This window comes from Podarcis filfolensis (genome assembly GCF_964270895.1).
Source record: "Podarcis filfolensis genome assembly, chromosome: 11".
Taxonomy (NCBI): Eukaryota; Metazoa; Chordata; class Lepidosauria; order Squamata; family Lacertidae; genus Podarcis; species Podarcis filfolensis.
In genome coordinates this window covers 56,576,517-56,596,731 of record NC_139613.1, presented here as the reverse complement: position 1 = coordinate 56,596,731, position 20,215 = coordinate 56,576,517, and the positions used below count along the sequence as shown (strand labels likewise).

The 20,215-nt window shown below is 41.7% G+C and overlaps 1 protein-coding gene across 2 annotated transcripts in view; it reads right to left on the bottom strand.

The window, feature by feature from the left end:
- FRMD3 (FERM domain containing 3) overlaps positions 1–20,215 on the bottom strand; it is a 127,350-nt gene that overhangs the window by 14,051 nt on the left and 93,084 nt on the right. Inside the window, exons 8-15 of one of the 2 annotated variants that reach the window (XM_083576852.1) lie at positions 13,552–13,639; positions 11,259–11,347; positions 7,173–7,236; positions 6,335–6,423; positions 4,589–4,663; positions 3,145–3,213; positions 1,966–2,087; positions 164–307 (exon numbers count right to left, since the gene is read on the bottom strand). In XM_083576852.1, the coding sequence (XP_083432978.1) occupies positions 164–307; positions 1,966–2,087; positions 3,145–3,213; positions 4,589–4,663; positions 6,335–6,423; positions 7,173–7,236; positions 11,259–11,347; positions 13,552–13,639 (740 nt within the window). The remainder of the gene's footprint in view (positions 1–163; positions 308–1,965; positions 2,088–3,144; positions 3,214–4,588; positions 4,664–6,334; positions 6,424–7,172; positions 7,237–11,258; positions 11,348–13,551; positions 13,640–20,215) is intronic. The other variant, XM_083576853.1, reaches the window with a different exon arrangement.

Below are 20,215 nucleotides of genomic sequence, written 5' to 3'. Positions count from 1 at the left end.
ACTATGTCTGCCTGATTCTTCATCTATCACACAAACAAATGCATTTTTTAACCCAGTAGTCACACACATATATATACCTGCAATATATATATATATACAGTAGTTATTTAGCCAGCCCTCCTCTAGCCACCAAATGCCCAAGACACCCCAAAGCATCACTCACCGAGACACCTGGGGGCACGAACACAGGAGGGAGAATCATGCGGTACGGAGAAGGAGCCAGATTCCCAAGCTGCCAGGCTTCCAGGGAGGAACACAGGGATGGGGTCATGCTGGACCAGGTGAGAACTGATGGCAGGGTCTTCCCCTGCCAGAGTATAAAAGGAGCAGCAGCAGTGAGAGCAAGATCCCAGCCGGAGAAGCTTCTCAGCCACCCAGCTAAAGAAGCTGAAGACTTTTTAAAGTTTAGGAAGGTCTATGGAACCAGTAAAAGAAAAAAGCCAAGGAGGCTTTCAGGATAGGAATAATATCAGCTGCATGCTCTGAAGGAACACATTAAAAAGAAAACCTGAGCTTTCGTTAAACTGTGCATTTCATGTAGGGAGAAAGGTAGAAGATCGGGGAGAAAGGAGGGAGGACTGGAGATGGGGAAATTCAGTCACATACATCCACATCATGAAAGCTGAAAATAGGGGGTGTTGCCCAGGAATAACAAAATAACGGGAGAACTGTGAAGTTAGGACAATAATATCACCACCTATACCACCCTGTGAAACAAATAAGTTTAGATGTTGCAGCTCCCCATTAAAGAAAGAGAAAGAGATTGAACAGCACGGTTCCACTCTGATGGTGCTTAGTTAATATCAGTTCACATACAAACCTTCCTCCCCAACCATCTTCAGTAGACTCTGCAAATGCCTATTGCTGCTTCTATCACATGCTTACTAAAATAGCCCTAACTCTTTCTTCCTAATAGTACCTTTCCTTTGATACTGCAAACAAAAGAACTTAAGAAGAGCCTGCTGAATCAGGCCAGGGTCGCATCTAGCCAGCATCTGGTTTTCACAGGAGCAAACAATATGCCCATGGAAGCAGACAGGACCCCAACACAAGAGCACTCTTCCCACCTGTGGTTTCCAGCATCTCGCACTCAGAACTAGACAGCCTCAAACAAAAGGAAGACACTCTTGTGCCACCTGATATTCTAATGGACTTTCCCAATTCCACCTGGGCCTATTAGGTTTCTAAACAGAATCCACTTGAAAGTACACAAAATCCAGGCTATTTGTGCCCATATGAGTAAATGTGGTTATACTGCACTCTCACCACGAGGCTTTCAACAAGAAAAGTCAATGCGTTCACTTGACAATGGAAGTCTCAGATTCTGGGTTCAAATTCCAGTTCAGTCATGAGACTCAATGGGAAGCCTTGTACAATTTGTAACCCCTCAACCTAAGTGCTGCCTCTGTAGAATGAGGGTTCTAGTTCACAAGATTATGATACAAATGAAGGAGTCCCAGTTCCTACTCTTCATGTTAGGCCTGCAGCAGCCTCTAATATAAGCAAAAATAGCTGAAATGTTTCATTTTCAAACACAGAATACTAATTTTATGTCCTGTTGGAAGACCGGACAAATGCTAGAACATTGGCAGTGGCAAAGTTTTTATCGGTGGTTGCAAGAACCAATGATCCCTATATTCTGAACAAAATGCTTGTTTAACCTGGAGGTAGGCTGTATGAATTGTGTATTGCTTTGTAACGATTTATTGGGTCTCTGGACCGTAATAAAGATTGTTGTTGTTGTTGTTTTAAAAGTGGTGCTGCTGTTTCCTGTTACTCCAAATGAAAAGGATCGTTCAGTATTGCTGTACATTTACAAAAGTTAAATTAGAATTCTATGCATAAAATCTGCTTGGTTTGGACTATTCTTTGTTTGCTCTGTGTGTGAGAGAGAGAGAGAGAAAGAGAGAGCGAACAAACAAACAAACAAAGAAAGAAAGAAACAAGCATCAGGAACAGACTTGCCTTCATCAGAGAGGACATCTTCCTGATCATTTGAGGCTGGAAGGAGAGGTTGCAAAGGCTCCATGTTAATTATGAGCTGTTTGTTCAAAGAGTGAGAGCTGCGGCTCTGAGTAATGTTGGTTCTGAGAAGAAGCGGGAAATGAGACCTTATTCACCAATAAACACTTGCCAGTAAATAAAACTCCAATATTTCAAAGCATATAACAAAGGCATGGCAGGGCTATTCTTTTCATAGTGTTTCTTTGTTCAGAAACACTTTAAGAGCATTTTGTAAAGGTCTACCTTTCCTTATTTTACACAGTCCCTAGAATATTATTGTGTGATATTTGGTCAGCAGGAAAATGAGGTATGTAAAATGTGAAATAATGAAAAGCAAGGAAATAGCAATTGGGGTGGGGGGATTCAATGGTGAGCCCAGTCTTCACTGTATAGATTGTAGTGAGATCAACTATGCTCACCTTATTTTTACACCTTCTGAGCCCAGGCAGTAAAGAGGTTTATGTCTAGATTCATTTCACCACCTTCTGGCCAATGCAGTGTTTATAGAGGCCAATGATTGTGGCTTTGCTCAATTATTATTTTCTTGTTTGGGGAGCATTGGGATTTTCTCAAATAGAAGCTGGGCTTCCAAGTTACGAGGTTGTGGTTCCTTTGCAGGAATGGGCCAGAAAACAGAAAAAGAAACCTTATAGTTGCTTTCTGCTTTCCTTGCAACTTCCTACCCAATGAGTCAGCAAACTTGTGAGAAGCCAAGTTACAGGGAACCAAGCAGAGGGCCTTCTCGGTAGTGGCACCCGCCCTGTGGAATGCCCTGACATCTGAAGGCAGCCCTGTTTAGGGAAGCTTTTAATGTTTAATAGATTATTGTATTTTAATATTCTGTTGGAGGCTGCCCAGAGTGGCTGGGGAAACCCAGCCACATGGGCGGGGTATAAATAATAAATTATTATTATCATCATCATCATCATCATCATCATCAAATATACACTGTGTGACTTCTTCATTTGGGAATACATGTCAATTTTACTTTAGTTCTTTGGTCTAGAAGGTATAGGTGACATTGGCAATGCTGGCATGAACTAGGATGATGACCAATTTGGCAGCCAAGAGCAAGAGCTCTAAGGGCTTCTCGGGACATTCACAGTCATTTTTGCTAGCGGAATTTAGATGACAAAGTACCTGTTCACTTCCGGTGGCTCCCTCCGAATTTTAGAACTGGCTTCAACAACCTCTTTTGCAACTTTCCCACTATAACAAAACACAAAGTTTAACATATGAGCTGTTTGAAAGACTGAGATGTTATGTGCAGTAAGGTAACTGAATACTTCAACCAATCAATATCTATATTTAAAGGATATTAGCCTATACAGTGGTACCTCGGGTTAAATGCACTTCAGGTTACATACGCTTCAGGTTATAGACTCCGCTAACCCAGAAATAGTACCTCGGGTTAAGAACTTTGCTTCAGGATGAGAACAGAAATCACGTGGCAGCGGCGCAGCGGCAGCAAGAGGCCCCATTAGCTAAAGTGGTGCTTCAGGTTAAGAACAGTTTCAGGTTAAGAACGGACCTCCGGAACGAATTAAGTACGTAACCAGAGGTACCACTGTATAATGGTGATCTATATTTAAAAATTAATTCAACTCATTTGAAAGAATTGCAGCTAAAATCCCAGCTTTATTTACAAGAAGAATATGGAAACTTCCGCCTTCCAGATGCTGTTGGACTCCCCACTTTGATCACCCCCAGTGAGAGTGGCCAGTGGTTCAGGGAGTTGCTGACCAGGAAGATTTGGAAGACCACAGCTTACTGATTTCTGATTTACAGCAGAGGTTCTATCTGTGGTTGGTTCCAATATGGCCCTTGCCCACTAAACACAATGTGCCTTCATCTTCTCAAACATTTCATATGAATAATTGGTGAAGGAATGTTTCCTCAGAAGCAAGTCTCTCTGAGTCCAGCAGAACTTAAAGTAAAGGGTAAAGGGACCCCTGACCATTAGGTCCAGTCATGGCCGACTCTGGGGTTGCGGCGCTCATCTCACTTTATTGGCCGAGGGAGCCGGCGTACAGCTTCCAGGTCCTGTGGCCTGCATGACTAAGCCGCTTCTGGCAAACCAGAGCAGCGCACGGAAGCGCCGTTTACCTTCCCGCCAGAGCGGTACCTATTTATCTACTTGCACTTTCAAGTGCAAGTGCTTTCAAACTGCTAGGTTGGCAGGAGCTGGGACCGAACAACGGGAGCTCACCCCGTCGCGGGGATTCAAACTGCCGACCTTCTGATCGGCAAGTCCTAGGCTCTGTGGTTTAACCCACAGCGCCACCCACGTCCCGCCAACAGAACTTATTCCCAAGTAAATGTGTGTAGAATTACAGTCTTGGTCTCCAAGTTCACTCCCCCCTTCCAATATTTATATCATCCTTCAATCATCTCCCTAAGGCAGTTTACAAAAAGGAATAAAGCAACTAAAATGTAAATGCCCCAAAAGCATAGGTAAGGTAAGTTAGGGTAACTTACCCTAACTAAGGTAAGGAAGATCACAGATGGAAAGTTTCCCATCATATCGCTGGCAGCTCCCATTGCCCCATCCCAGACATTGCTACAAGGATAAGAAAACACTTACTTGTATCGAAATCTGCTGCCTTTAAAAAATATTTTGCTGCTTGACACTGTCTTGATTTGGCTTGATTTTGCATACCTTCGGGGGAGGAAAAGCAAAGCAGATGCAGTTACATTTCCAGGAAGATGGGGGGGAAGGGATGCATTAATACACAAATGTTAGCACTATCACTTGCAAACTCCTTGCTATGTTGTTTCAATTTCCAGAGAGGTAAGAAAATCAAAGCAACCTTTACAGAGTACATGTGCTTTGAATGATGTTTAATAATATGTTTCATTATAAACATGCAAGTTGCCACCTCCCTGCCCCCCCATTATTAGAGGGAGGCCAGCATGCAGACAGTCTAGTTGCAGTGCAATTCCTGTTCTGCCTTTCAAAATTGGGTTCAGTCCTCTGTCAACCAAATCCACTCCATGCACTCAAACATTCCAGTTTCAGAGTCATTACATGCATTTACTAAGTGGAAGGTCTTTAGAAAGAACAGCCTTGTCTCTTGGTGGTTAATAGTGACTTCTTGCTCAGGTACGTTGCTCAGTTACTTCTTGCAAAGATACACATGCATTTACAGTCAGGACATATGTAATTCCATGTAGGTATGATGTCCGCAAGCCGGTGGGAGTTCCTGCAGGCTCCCAAAGCTTGCGGATAGCAGCCTCCAAACCCGACCTGGTTTGGAGGCTGGCGGTGGAGAAAGCAGCGCTTCTCCCCACCGCTAGCCCCACAAGCTCGGGGGACAGCGGCCGCCTTCCCGCTTTTCCCCGACCTGGTCTTTGGGGCTGGCGATGGGGGAAAGCAGCGCTCCCCCCCCCCCCGCCAGCCCCAAAGAGCAGGTTGAAAGGAACCCAAAGCCTCCAGAGCCCAGCGGGTGAACGCACCTTGAACGCACAGAACGCACCTTGACTTAGAGGGGGAGAACAAGGGGGGAATTTTTTTTTTCCTGTTCTCCCCCTCCTATGGTCCGGTGCGTCCAATAGAGCGAAAAATAATAAGGAACTTAGGTTACACAAACCAGAAGGTATGGTTTGCATCCCAGAAACTTGAAATGGCCAGTGGCCCACTGGTTTCCCAGGCTGCACCACATTTGAGGAGAAAACCATGTCTCTGCTTTGCTCATTTCATGACTTACAACAGTATGTCTCATAACTGCCAGACTTCCTTGCACTGACTTCATTTATAGGCCCAATGGAGCTTTAGGCAGAGACTGGTGGTGCTTTGAGGCAATGTGCAAATGCCAAGCCTAGTATTTCTTGTATTTTGTGTAAATACTGCTTGGCCATCTCCTGTCTCCAATGATTTCCTTGCCTTTATTATCTCCTTTTTACCCTTTGCCATGCTAATGTGTGCCATAAATCCTTTTTTTTTTCTCAGAGTTTCAGAGACAGAACAGCACTGTGACAGCTCTGGGTGGCAAATGCTAAACTGTTGTATGTGTGAGGTGATCTTTTAAAAATATCGCTTAAAAAAACACAAAAACTTATTCTGCTTTGTGTCTAAAGAACATGGACTGAATATACCTAATCAAACTTTAGGTTATTTGAAAGGAATTTCTTCGCTTCCAACATCAAAGCCACTGTACCAATTGATGTAGATATCACCTTAGGCTGGACCATCACTAAGCTGATCTGCAAAACAGTCGAAGTGCTTTTTTGCTATTATAGCATGGTCACTGAACATGAAAGGAATCTCTCACTCCTTTCTGCTCATCTACACATTCTGCATTATAACCTGGGATTACATAGATTTGCTTACTTGTAAAAAGCCTGGTTCTCCACTCCACACTTCCAGAGATGTTTGCAGGCTGCTGGTGTAGAGGTATGGAATGACAACATAGCCTTTTTCTATGTGTTCAAAGAAAAATTAAACAAAAGTAGATAAACAGTTGACTTCTTCAAGCTGGGGGAGGGCCTACAACTTAGAAAATTTGAAGTGTGGGCTCTCTGATCCACTAGGTCTCTTCCCCCCGCCCAGGTCTCCAAATCTAAGAGTTCCATGATCTACCACCCACAGACTACTGATGCCTTTCCATCTTGCCTCCATGTTTATCCAACATGGATCCTGGTTGCCTTCTGCTTTTTCTAGACCCCCTTCCTAGAGCAGTCTAGGCTGTATCTTGGTAAGCCCCTGGCCTCCTGCTGTGTCACTTTGTATAGATTTCCCAGTTGGGATTATTGAAAAACATAAGAAGTCCAGATACAGAAACTTTGAATCGACAAATTTGTAATACTGCTGACATGGTTTCATTTCTGAAGATTTGCTACTAATAAGATTATTGTCCCAACTCTTCTTATATGAAGTGTAAGTTAAATAATGAATATGCATAAAATTAGTCAATAAAGAAGAATCCTTTGCAACAGGCTATATAGATTTCCTAAGTTTCTTTTCAGTTGCATTTTTCTCTGTCTAAAACTGGGCTACATTTTATAAAAGGAAATTCTATATTTAATTAAAAGCATAAGTTGACTGCTTCACATATGCAAGGTAGAAGCTTATTTTGTAAGATCAAGAACTAACATGCTTGCTATCCATTAGAAATGCACAAATGTTAAATTAAAATATTTTAGTATTCAGGGAACTTAAAATATCCAACCTCTTTCTGAATTCCAATCACATAGAAGGTCTTTCCTTCAAACTTTAATTTGCAGACATCACACCTATAAAAAGAAAGCACTTTAAATAAGGATAATACATTACTTTTTTTTTTTACAATCGGCAGTTTCATTAAACTATAGCCAATTCATAACATTCAGAATAAGCTGCTGTGAAATGAATTATTTTTCAGCCTGAAGAGTAAGGAAAGCTTATTAAAACCCATAGCATAAGACAAACTGAACAGTTCAATATATATTTTTAATGCTGTGCATTCAATCAATTGGATTGAAAATTTGTGGGTAGGGGCATTATTTTAAATTTTTGAATGGTTCCAATGAGAGTAATATCTATAGTGGCTTATATCTAACCCTAGTTATGCAAGCAGCACAGAGTTCTGCTTGCATAACTAAACTTCCCCATATGCCCCCAAAATCTGCTCCAGGGGGTCCCTCAACCACCTAAAACAGATGTTGAAGGTGTGCAGTGGGCTGCAGGGAAGAGAAGGGGGAGATCTTCATTGTAGAAGCAGAACAGCAGCAGCACTGGCTACAACTCGAAAAGAAATAATACATGGGAGAAATGAAAACAAAACAAATCAAGCAGGGTTGGGGAACCTTTTAAAGGGACATATTCTGGGGGTGGCCAGGGCCAAAGGCCAAAGTGGGTGGAACAATAGATGTGGCTCTTAACCTTTGTACATTAGGCTAAAATCCAGCCCTGCAAAAGTCAGAAGGTTCTACACACACGTACATCGCTCTATCCTCCCTCCATGCAAGGAAGAAGCATTGTCACAATCAAGCACTCTAGGAGGAAGAGCAGGGCACTGCCGGTGGAGAGTCCCAAGGGCATTATGAAGAGGCCGGGAGGGCCACATTTGGTCTCTTCTGGTTTTGAAGAGATTAATTTGGGGAACAGCAAAATATGTTTATAAGGTGCTCTTCCCACATCAGGATATTTTTAATTCTTGGGAGGTAAGATAGTTGGAAAACGAGAAGTAATGAACAGATGATGCACAGATTTAAAACATTAAATTATAGATCTCTTGTATTGGTTAAAGCTTTATACTTAAAAATGGGTTAATGAGCATTCCTGTGTTGGGTTTGGTATTTTCAGTCCAAATATGGACAAGTCATCAGAAATTTCATGGACTTACTAATAAGCCTGACCTGCTGAGTTCACTGAGACTTAATCACAGGTACAATGGAAGCCTCGTTAGTTAATTAAGTGTATATCCAGATTTCATTTGCTGTTTATCCACATTTCAGACAGAAGATTTAAATCATCCAGAGATAAAGGAAAGTTACAGAATTTGCACCTAATGAATAAATTGCCCTGTTGCCCTTGTTTACAAACTTTCACACAAATGCATCGTATTTATTTGTACAAATCATGAAGTCATAACTAAGTTATATATTTTTATTAGCACACTTCAGCTTTAATAGCTCATGCTTCAGGACCCTTAAATCCATGGAATAAAGTATTAAAATAATAATATTAATTGATGGGAAGTTTTGCTTCTGCACATGACTCTGGCAAACCGCTCTAAGCTGAAGCATTCCTTCCTCACCCACCCTAGAATGTTTAGTTCACATTGAGTTCATGAAACATCGTACCCTGACCTGTTCTTAATGCATGGTTGACCACATCTACGGAATGCGATAGTAATGTTCTTTTAAGTTTTGCTATATCAATCACTAGTAATAGTTTAATAAGGAGGTTTTCATACCTGTCCAATTCTGTGCTCCCTTTCCCAACCTTTAATCTATTGATGATTAATGCCTATATGCAACCTTTGCATTGTATTTGTGTTAACCAATCAGCAACAAGCACATATGTGGCAATGCTGTAATATTCAATAAAAGGGACTCCCCGAGACATGCTTGAGAGATGCCTCCCATATGACACTTGTCATTCGTCTGTCGTTTATTTCAACCCAACAATTAATTTAAAAAAATATTATTTATACCCTGCCCAAACTGGCTGAGTTTCCCCAGCCACCCTGGTTGGCCCACAGTACACATAAAAACATAGGCAATTAGTGCATTTTAACATATAAGGTGTGGTACATTATATTTGAAACAGGGTGGGATCATTAGTGATGCAATCTAATCATTAGCGATGCAATCAAATGCTTGAATCGTATTCAACTCAATGAGGTTCTATATACAGAGGTAGCACGTGTAATTGCAGGCAAGGATTGCATTTGGATCAAAGTTGTGTCTAACTGCAATATCGTTGGAAAAACCAGTTTACAGTCATAAAAGTGAACCTGCCACCCTTTAGGGTTGCAGAGAGGGTGCAACCACACTGATGTTGTGTTGCATTTGTTGCTGGATTCATGCTGTAGATCTGTCATGGGGCGCGACTGGTGGAGTACTGTACATGTTATGATTTGGGTTGACATTATTGGCAAGAATGTAGCTTTATATACACGCACACCAAAGAAGAAAAAGAAGTATCTGGGGATGAACCAGGAGGCTAAGGAGCAATTGTGTAGGTTGTACAACCTGGATCTTATGCTACTTGCACTATCCCCTGGGTTAGAGGCTGCACTGCTACAGGACTGAGAGGCAGAAAGAGAATACCTGTCAGTTTTGTGGGAGTGGGCTACATTTACTGACATTGTTGGTGTGGAAAGTTTGATTATTATTGAGTTTTGGCTGCTTTACAATTGTTATTATGGCCGATGTGTTATAAAAAATTGAAATAAAGCCCTCGTAATGGTTGTGTATGTGGGTGAGAGTGTTTGATGAAAATGAGAGGTTGTGACAGCCATGATGTGAGTAGGATGTTTTTGAAAGCTAGATTATACACATTTTCTCTTTTTTAGAATTTATATTATTGTTAAATATATGTTAGCTCTATTGACTTAGATTTTCTCTTTTCTTAAACAGTTGCGCCTATATTTACTGCATACTTGTGTACCAGGATGTATTTATTTTTTATGTAAACCACTTTGATTGTAAGTGGCCTATAAAGCATTCAAATAAATAAAAGGAAATCGCTGAAATATTGTTCAGAATACAACTTCTGTGTACTTCAGTCCTGTGCCGTGGCTCCATTTGTACAGCAAGGTCACTTTCACAAGCAGAAATGAAGGCGAAGCCACTTCAGTGCTTAATCTGAGACTGGATTTGCCGGGGCAGTAAATTGGAATCAGCTTCAAAAGCTAGCATAATGTTACACTCAATCTAGTATGAGTCTTGGGCATGTTCTTCCCCTCCCTATGGGTAAGGAGTAATGCCTGATCCATATTTGAGTCACATTTTTAAAATAAAGGATTTCCTTGTTGTAGAGAAACCCATTCTTTCTGGGGATGAGTCTGGAATTCAGGGAGAAATTATGTTTGTATATGTAGTACTACTTCTCAGTGTAAGAGATATGAAAGATCTTAAGACTTGTGTCATGTTGATACTTAAAAGTAATGCTTTAACAAACCCTGAATCTCACCCGATACATCAGGCATGTCCAACTCCCAAGAGACTGCGATCTAGTCCCACTATAAAAAAAACTGGCAGTGATCTAAACATTGGACTGACCAAAGTTGTTGACCTTTTTTGGAGGAGAATTCACCAAAGCTCTTGAGGTTTTTTTTTTGGGGGGGGAGGACGATCAATCAGGATCACGCAATCTCGACAAGGATCAAGCAGGGATGCCCCGCAATCAACTGGTAGATCACAATCGACTGGTTTGACATGACTGCTATACATGCATGAAGTTTGGAGATGTAAGTGCTTCTCTGAATGTATGGAAAGTGTCCATTTCTTTTTGCTTAGCTCCCACAATGTGGATGACTTCCTTCTATCTCACCTGGCGCTGAGTTTTGGGAAGGCTCTGGCAGGGTCCTAGAGAACTCCCACCTCCTTCTCAAATGTTGCCAAGAGCCACCAAAAAATGGCTCTTGGGCTGCATGTTGGATCACATGGTTTAAATGTGGACTAATAATCCTGGTTCTCTAAAAACGCTTTACAATGAATATATAGAAAAAATAGGAAGACTTTCCAACGTAAGTTTTTGGAAGGGAAGAAACCAAGACATGTTAGAACATTAAAAATCATATTCAGTTAACCATTTTTCAGCTCACCATTTTAGCAAATGTATCCTTTTATTTCCCTGGAAAACAACAAAACCTGTGGCTGTGAATCCTAAAAATGTTGTGGTCCCTGTTGAATCCTTGAAAGAAAGGAAAAAAAGATAAAACAAATTAAAAACTGTGGGGGGGGGTGTTCAAACATGCAGCAAATTCAATATTTGGCTACATATATTTCCTCATATTGTAGAAGATCCTATGAATTTGCTTTTAAGCTGGTGTTCCAGCTGTTTAAGAAAGCCAGCTTGTCACAGTTTGCCAGAATATAATCAGGTTTAGTGGGCAGCGCAGGAGGATTAACACAATGGTCAGGTATAATTGTTAGCATAAAAATGTAATGTAAGTACATTTATATGATAGTCTCTCTTGCTAAGTTTTATAGTTTATACCAGTGCAAGACACTTTTGTAGCAATGGAGAGACACATAATAGTGAAGAATGTTTAAAATTTTACCAAGACACTACACTATTATGCAAAAATAACAGAGTGATTTCTCCCCTCCCTTCAAACCCAAGCATGGGTGTAGCCAGAATTTATGTTAGGGGGGCAGGATATATGTTGGGGGTCAGAACTGAGCTATTTATGTTGTAATTGGTCAGTTAGTTTTTTTTATTTCTTTACTTGATGGGGGGGGCAGCTGCCCTGCTGCCCCCTCTTCGCTACACCCATGTCCCCAAGGTAGTACTGTACTATATTTCTAATCAGCTCCACTTGGTCTATTCAGGAACCTGTTTTTGAGCCTTTCCTGTCATTTTCCATGTTGACATCCAGCTTACATCAGTTTGGACTCCAACTTAGGTGTGTTTTAGATGCACTGGTTGCTGCTATTAAGTGATGCACTCCTCATTTACCTGAGGGTCATCTCTGTTGTTGCATGCTGATGTCATTTCACTCAGTCAAATATTGGCCCAGAATGCTGATCTGCTGATTCTGGCTTTTGAATGAGTGCTAGGTCTTCTTATTAGGTAAATAGGAAGGAACTCCTGACCATTAGGTCCAGTCGTGGCCGACCCTGGGGTTGCGGCGCTCATCTCGCTTTACTGGCTGAGGGAGCCAGCGTACAGCTTCCGGGTCATGTGGCCAGCATGACCAAGCCGCTTCTGGCAAACCAGAGCAGCGCACGGAAATGCCATTTACCTTCCCGCCAGAGCAGGAAGGTACTATGTAATTTTTGTGGGATAAACAAACCACTTAAACTAGCACTCTTAACACTCAAACTGGCATCGTAACATTGAAATTGATAGGACCAAACTGGCCTTTGTTGTCTGACTCCAAGTATGCATTTTTAATGCCTTCATACGGTTTGCCTTAAAAAGCAGTTTGGAAATACATGAAGCAAAACACAGTAAGATAACTGCTACAATTTTTTCCCCAGCACTTCTGTCCTGTAGAAGACACCTTATAGTTACAATGAAAGATAAGTTTAAGTGTACTCTGTTAGCATACTACAGAGAGAATACTTAATGTACTGCATTGAACAATGTATTGAATATATTTGTTTGTTTATTTGTTTGTTAAATTTGTATATTGCCCTTCATCTGAAGATCACAGGGTGGTTCACAACATAAAAACACACAATGAGAATGCAAATTACATAACAACAATAACAATACACAAAAGTAAACCAGTGCCCTCCTCTCACAAATACATTTAAAAGGCAATACATGGCTGTTTATTTACTATTAGAATGATCAGGCTCCCAACAGATACTCCAAATTGTGCTTGACTGCACGTGGAGGTACCTACCACCAACCACTGGCATTTTTACTGTATATAGAGAGCTTCACCCATGGTTAAAAAGGTAAAGGTAAAGGACCCCTGACAGTTAAGTTCAGTCGCGAACGACTCTGGGGTTGTGGAGCTCATCTCACTTTACTGGCCAAGGGAGCTGATGTTTGTCCGCAGACAGTTTTTCCAGGTCATGTGGCCAGCATGACTAAGCCGCTTCTGGCAAAACCAGAGCGGAAATGCCGTCTACCTTCCCGCTGGAGTGGTACCTATTTATCTACTTGCACTTTGACGTGCTTTCGAACTGCTAGGTTGGCAGGAGCAGGGACTGAGCAATGGGCGCTCACCCCGTTGCAGGGATTCGAACCGCCGACCTTCCGATCGGCAAGCCCAAGGCTTAGTGTTTTACACCACAGCGCCACCCACGTCCCATAGTAGGGGACCCACCCATGGTCGGCCAGTACATATTTAATGGCATAGATAGGGGAGGGATTGAACAGGCACTAAATATGGAAAATTGTGCTTAATTGTGCTTAAAAAAATAAAATAAATACATTACCTTGCAAGGGTGGGGATCAACACCATAGGTTTCTAAAGAATGTGCTTTCAATAATAAATTAAACTCAGCAACAGCTGGACTCTGACCCCTAAAAGAAAACATAATGAAAATAATTTAAAAATACAAAAAAATTCAGCCAAAGGTATCTATCATGAGAGGGGAAATAGGAGATCTTTCATATGATTCTGCTCGTACTCTCTCACAGCACCTAATCCCTTTGGATTAAGCCTAGATGCTCTTGACATATTCTCGGGACTCCAGTGAGCTGTGCAGTTAATCAGGGGCTATCAAGTATCTTTCAAATATTTGCTCTCTTCTGGTGCACATGGGACAGTTGGAGCTCAGTGAGAAATAAGCTGCAGTCTTGGTTTCCAATGACCTATTTCCTAAATTCATTTTAAAGAAGCACTCCTATTAAGATGTGTTTCTTTCCTGCTCTGGAAATAAACAAGCAAATAAACAAGGGTATTTTGGTCATGTCTGTCTCTCCAGGCCTAGACTTGAATCTGTCAGCATTCTTGTGGAACACTCCACTTTACGATGCATGCATCCCAATCACGAACATGATCCAAATGGTAAACCATGTCATGCATGCCTGCTGATCTGGCGCAACAGTAGTGTGTTTTTCCAAACAGCAAGGATTGACATACATACTTCAGATAAATCTACTGCACAGAGTGTCTGCATAAATGCTTTGTGGCGGTGTGAATATTATCAAAAGCCGTTAGCATTAGCCACAATTAAGGCTATGCTGTGCAGTAATCCATGATCCATGCACAGAGAGCAGAGGCGTTTGTCACCTCCAGCCTCCTGACAAACCCACGGGGAAGGAATCACCTAATATGCCCCATCAGCGGAAGTCCTGCACCATCTTCCCCCTGCCCCATCTTTTCCTCCCATGCCCTGAGTGTGTGGGGATGGGGTGGGATCATGGGGAAGGCATAATTCCACCTGGGAAGCTCCCCTCCACACGCCATGTGACCCAGCAGTGCGGCAAGATCATTAAAATTAATGGTAGGAATGAGTTTGATCCTTCAGAACTGGTATGGCCCCCTCATCTCTGGTTTCCTTTACTGCGCGACCTTCAGCTTTTTGCGCTGGGGCAGGTGGAAGTGAATCTGTGAGATGGAAGTTTCTCCTTTATTTTGCTCTCAGTGACCGAATGGTCATCATAATTGATTTGATCACTTTAGATACTACTTCCCGGTGCACACTTCCACAGCCGTGCTTAATTTCAAAGTTATTTTTCGTTTTGCTCTTCTTCTCCCTGGGACAGAGTGACCTCTTTATGGATTTGCATTGGGGAATAGGATATTGGGGAAAGCATGGGTCCTTCTCCTTCCATGCTAAACTATCTAAAGTAAGCAAAAAACTACTTTTTCAATGTGTGAGATATTCAACCCCATCTGCTTCCCACCTACAGATTAACTGAATTGTAAATCAGAACAAAGGTAAGTCTTCCCAATTCCCATCAGCCTCAGCTGGCAGGCTCAACAGTCAGGGATGATGGGAGCTGTTGTCCACCAACATCTGGAGGGAACCATACAGATCGCTCCTGGCTTTGCAGAATGATTCACCAATATGCAGCACAGCATTTGTGCAGAGTTCTGCTGCAGAGCAACTGCAGGCAGATGGGCCCAGATTTACAAAGCACGGATCCACATGGATCCTCGGGATTTTTGCATTGGGTCATCCCAAATTCACCACCAGATCACATAGCATTTCCATGGCTACAGCCTGCACCAAAAAAACCACGCATCCAAAAATGCAAAAATGTGGTTACAAAGCACAGATCCACATGGATTCTCAGGATTTTTGCATTGGGCTACCCCAAACTCATCGTCAAATCACATGTCTGTGGCCACAGCATGAAACACAAAAATCATACACCCACTGTTTTGCTCAGAATATTTTTTTTCTTGTTTTCCTCCTCCAAAAACTTGCTGTGTCTTATTGAGTGAAAAATATGGCAATTGCAGGATCTGCAACTGAGAAAAAAATTGTGCCCCCAAACTAAGAAATGTCTTCTGAACATCTGGAGAGTCACTGCCTGTCTGGCAAGTCAGAATGATCTGTATGTTTTAGTAGAACGTATTTATATATTATTAATGTTAAACTGTTTTTAATAATAGCTTTTTTCCTATGTTTGTAGCTGCTTCTCTTTTATCTGTAAGCCCCCTAAGTCCCTGTCAGGGAAAAAGGGTGGGATATAAATACTACTACTAGACTAGTTGAGCCAATGGTCTAACTCAATATTAAGTAGCAGTCAAATACAGAATAATCAGTTTAACAGTAGTAGATAGAATTTATGTTATGCATTTGCACTCTTTTTAAAGTAGTAATGCCTCCCAGATTTGGAAATGGAATGGGTAGAAAGCCAAGAAAATGAAAATATATTAGTAATTATTAGTTTTGGATTTGCAACAACTAAAACATTTTAACCAAGGCAAACTGTGAAGAAATTGGCCACTTCACAAGCAATGTCACATGTTCATGTCACAAATGAGAAAAGGAGTGACGACAGTAATAGACAAAGAAATTAAATACAGGAAGGAGTCATTTCTGAAATTCTTAGAGAGCAAAATACAAATCTGCTTTTGTACCAGGGAGGGCTGCACTAACAATGTGGAGGAAAGAGAAGAAAAGTAAATCTGCAAACTCCACTGACTCTTGACAAAAAAAAACCCCACACCCCACCCAATTCAAAAAAACGCAGTAAAACATAAAACTGAATGCAGGGAAAGAATTCTGATGCTGGTCTACAACACACAGTGCTTTTTTCTGGGGGTACTCAAGGGCAGCACGTTAAATTGGGCTATTAGATTTTATTCTTGTCAAACTAAGCAAAACAAAAACCAACAAAAGCACCTAGTAGACTAATTGATTTCCATCTAATAGCCCAATTGAACAAGCTACCTCATTAAAGCACTGACTTATGGGATCAGTCATGCAGATGCCTGTCCTGATGTGTGTGTGGGGGGTGTTAATTTACTCACATGCGCGGAACCTAAATCCAGTAAAATTACTCTTTCAGTGGAACTCATGGAATACTCTCCAACCTCCCTCAGATGAAAATAGGGGCATTACTCACTCCCCACCCAACTGACCCTCCTCAAACCTCCTCAAGGTTAGACATGGGTGCACAAAGCATTTTATTTTTTTTACAAGACTCCTTGCTCTCTGCTCCGCTCTCGCTTTCTTCGCAACCAGGGTGGCCCTGCTCTCTGCAGGCACCTCTGAGATGGTGCGTCACGCAAGGCTGGGCTCGGCAGCGACAGCAACAGCCTCTCCTCCTCTTCACCTGCTCCCCAGCAGCCACGACAAGTTGCCCAAGCTCGGTGGCGGTGGCACTGGCAGGGAGAAATGGGCACATTCTTGGATCAAATCAGAAGCTGGGGTGGGTTTCGTAATTCCAAGACTGTCCCCGGAAAATAGGGACACTTGGAGGGTTTTCATGGATATTGTGGCAATAGAGCACTTTCCCTGCTCTCTTTGAAGTATCATTGCACAATACTACAGGGAACTTTGGGTGGCCCTGTGGCGATCACACAGGGTCCCCGGACGTTTCACCGTCTATTGATCCCTGTGCCACCATTTTATTTCTTGCTGCCACCACCCAGGCCCTACCTGGTACAATACTGAGTCCAGTCAGGGTTAAATTGGAACATAAATTAGAACATTTATTTATTGCAGTTTAAGAAGTGTGTGGTTTCATAAACGGTATCGGTCAATTACATTCATGGGGTGCCTATCCAGACCTATAACTTCCGCTACCTGCTCTCACTCACTGAACCACCTCTCACATATTTACTCGTCTTCCTAGCCCCTAACTGTTCCTGACTCAGCTTATTTCGCTACACTAACTCAATCTACCCACAGAATCTATCCCAATCCACTCCCACTCCAACCAACTACCCAACTCCCAACGAACTCTTCCTCTCCGCCCTTCCCAGAGCTGGTTTTATAGTCCCTCTGACTCCACTCCCCTGGGTTCTGATTGGGTAACCTGATTAACTATTTCACCTCCAGCACTCCCATATGTTAACGTCACAGACCCCTTCAAGACAGCTCATTGAAACTGAAATTGAGATTGAACTTGACGGACTTTGCAGAACTGGATAAACTAACGGGGAAGATTCGATATTTGCGAGATCAGAAGTTCACCAAGGACTGGGGAAAATTTACAGATTATCTGAAAAGTATCTGTGATGAACAGACAATGCTTGTAGGCTTTCAAGAGGTTCTGTGAAAATATGAGGAATATTGTAAAAAAGGGAATAAGATCGGGGAGGTTATATATCAAAGGCAATATTAAAATCAGAAAATGTGTGAATAAATAAACAAAACGGAAGATTGGCAGAGAAACTGGGGGAAGTAAAAAAAAAGAAGAAGATTATGTGATAAATTCTGATATTGGTTAAATAAATTTGTATTTGAAAATGAATAAAAATATTATAAAAAAAGACAGCTCAACATCTAAAGGTAGTTTTAAAGGCCCAAAGATGGAAACAGCTAAACAGCCTTTCACTATTGTTGCTGGAAGCAAAGGAATTTGCAGGTAAGTCTGGAAGAGCAGAATGCCTTTGCCCTCTTAATAATAATAATAATAATAATAATAATAATAATAATAATTTTTTATTTATACCCTGCCCTCCTCAGCCAGGGCCAGGCTCAGGAGGCTAACACTGAATATAAATTACAATAAAATGTAATAGGAAAAAAGAAAAAAGAAAAAAGAAAAAAAACAGTTAATTAAAATACGGCTTAAAATACAGCCTCATTTTAGTAGTAGCCCATAAATCAAGACCATAAAGGGAGGAAACATCAGATATTCACCCGAGCCAGCTATCCATGCTGGTCCTACATGGGCCAGCAAAAAAACCAAGGGAAAATTTATATACCAAGTCCCTTATAAGGGGTCAGAGTGAGTCCAAGCCAAAGGCCCGGTGGAACAGCTCCATCTTGCAGGTCCTGCGGAAAGACGTCAAATCCCACAGGGCCCTAGTCTCTTGGGACAGAGCATTCCACCAAGTTGGAGACAGTGCTGAAAAGGCCCTGGCCCTAGTTGAGACCAAGCTAACCTCCTTGAGGCTCGGGACCTCCAAAGTGTTGTTATTTATGGACCTTAAGGTCTTCCACGGGGCATACCAGGAGAGGCAGTCACATAGGTCCTTGCAGGGGTTAAGGCATAATTTTACTTACTGCAGTGTCAGGTAATTATGGGACTAGAACACCTATTGCCTGTGTGTCTCCTTTGTACCATCTTGATGCCAGCAGCATGATTTGCCATCAGCATACGGGCTACCTGTGTATTGGGAGCCAACTTGCGTAGCAAGCAAGAGCAACATGGCACAGTAGGTGATGGAACTACTATAAGAAGGTGCCACCACAGAGACACACAAACTGCCATGAGAAATATGCCCCAGCCCCTCATTTCTAGGGGAATATCCCTAGGAAACCATTCAAGTAACGTGAAAAGGACAGAAAGTTATTTTCTTGTCAGCGTGAGTCATTGTTAAGCCAGACCTTGATTCAAATGATTTCAAACTAATGCAATGAAAAGATTTCCCCTAGGCCATGGCAGGGTCTAAGCAATCCAGTCCAAAAGCTAGATTTAATATCATGATTGCTTATAGCTCCACTGAGGGGCCAGCGGCTGAGCAATGATCTTAAGTGTGTCATAATAGTGTGAGAGGGGAAATTCTGTACGGTCTTTGCTGACGGGTTTGGAATCTGGGACAGCTGTTGGTCTCACACTTGAATTAAAAACAAATGTAGAAGTTGCAAGGATCAAAGCAGAAGAGGTGCAATCAAAACCGGGTAAGTGGAATTTAGAGGAGCAGTTGTAGCTACTATGGACTGCTGAAATAGCACACCATCCCAATACGTACTCTTCACATTAAGTACATCTTGCTGAGAGTATGAACTTTGCAGAGATCTTTTTCGAGAAGGATAAGCAGAATTTCAACAAGCTGAAATTACAGAACCTCCACGTTGATCAGTAAAAAAGAAATGCCATTTTACAATCTGTACAGCAAGCTACTACAGAAGAGGTAGGAGGACTAATTTCTCACAACCCGAGTTACAAATTGGGGTTATTATCTGTAGAAAGAGACATTCTAGACTTAACACTGCTATTTTTCAAATGGCATTTGAAAATTTATCAGACCTTAAAACAGAGAATACAGCAGGACTCTAAAACAACTTAGGAACAAAAATCCTTTTCAGATTTATTGACACCTTCAAATTTAACACCCTCTTTCACATCTCCTCAGCAGGAAAGAGAAATTATAAACCAATAGCTGGATCGCAGATCAAGAAAGAAAGTCCACATTATTTAAAATGTGCGCCTTTAATACTGAATGACTCTAATGTTCCAATGTGTATCCAGAAAATAAAATCAGGATTTTCAAAGCACTTACTGTACACTTGGTGACTAGTAGCCACTAGTGTGTGAGCTATATTGAAAAGCATTGCGTGAAGCGAAATTAAAAGTTCTGTCTGAAGTTAGATATGTGATGGCCTATGTACACATTGCTGCTACTAGTACAATTGTAATTCTATCTGTCTCTTCTTACGAGTCAGACAATGCTCTGTGAAGAATCCCAGAAGTGGTTGAAACCATGCCATGCAATAGTAGATAAATGTGTTAGCCTTCCATATG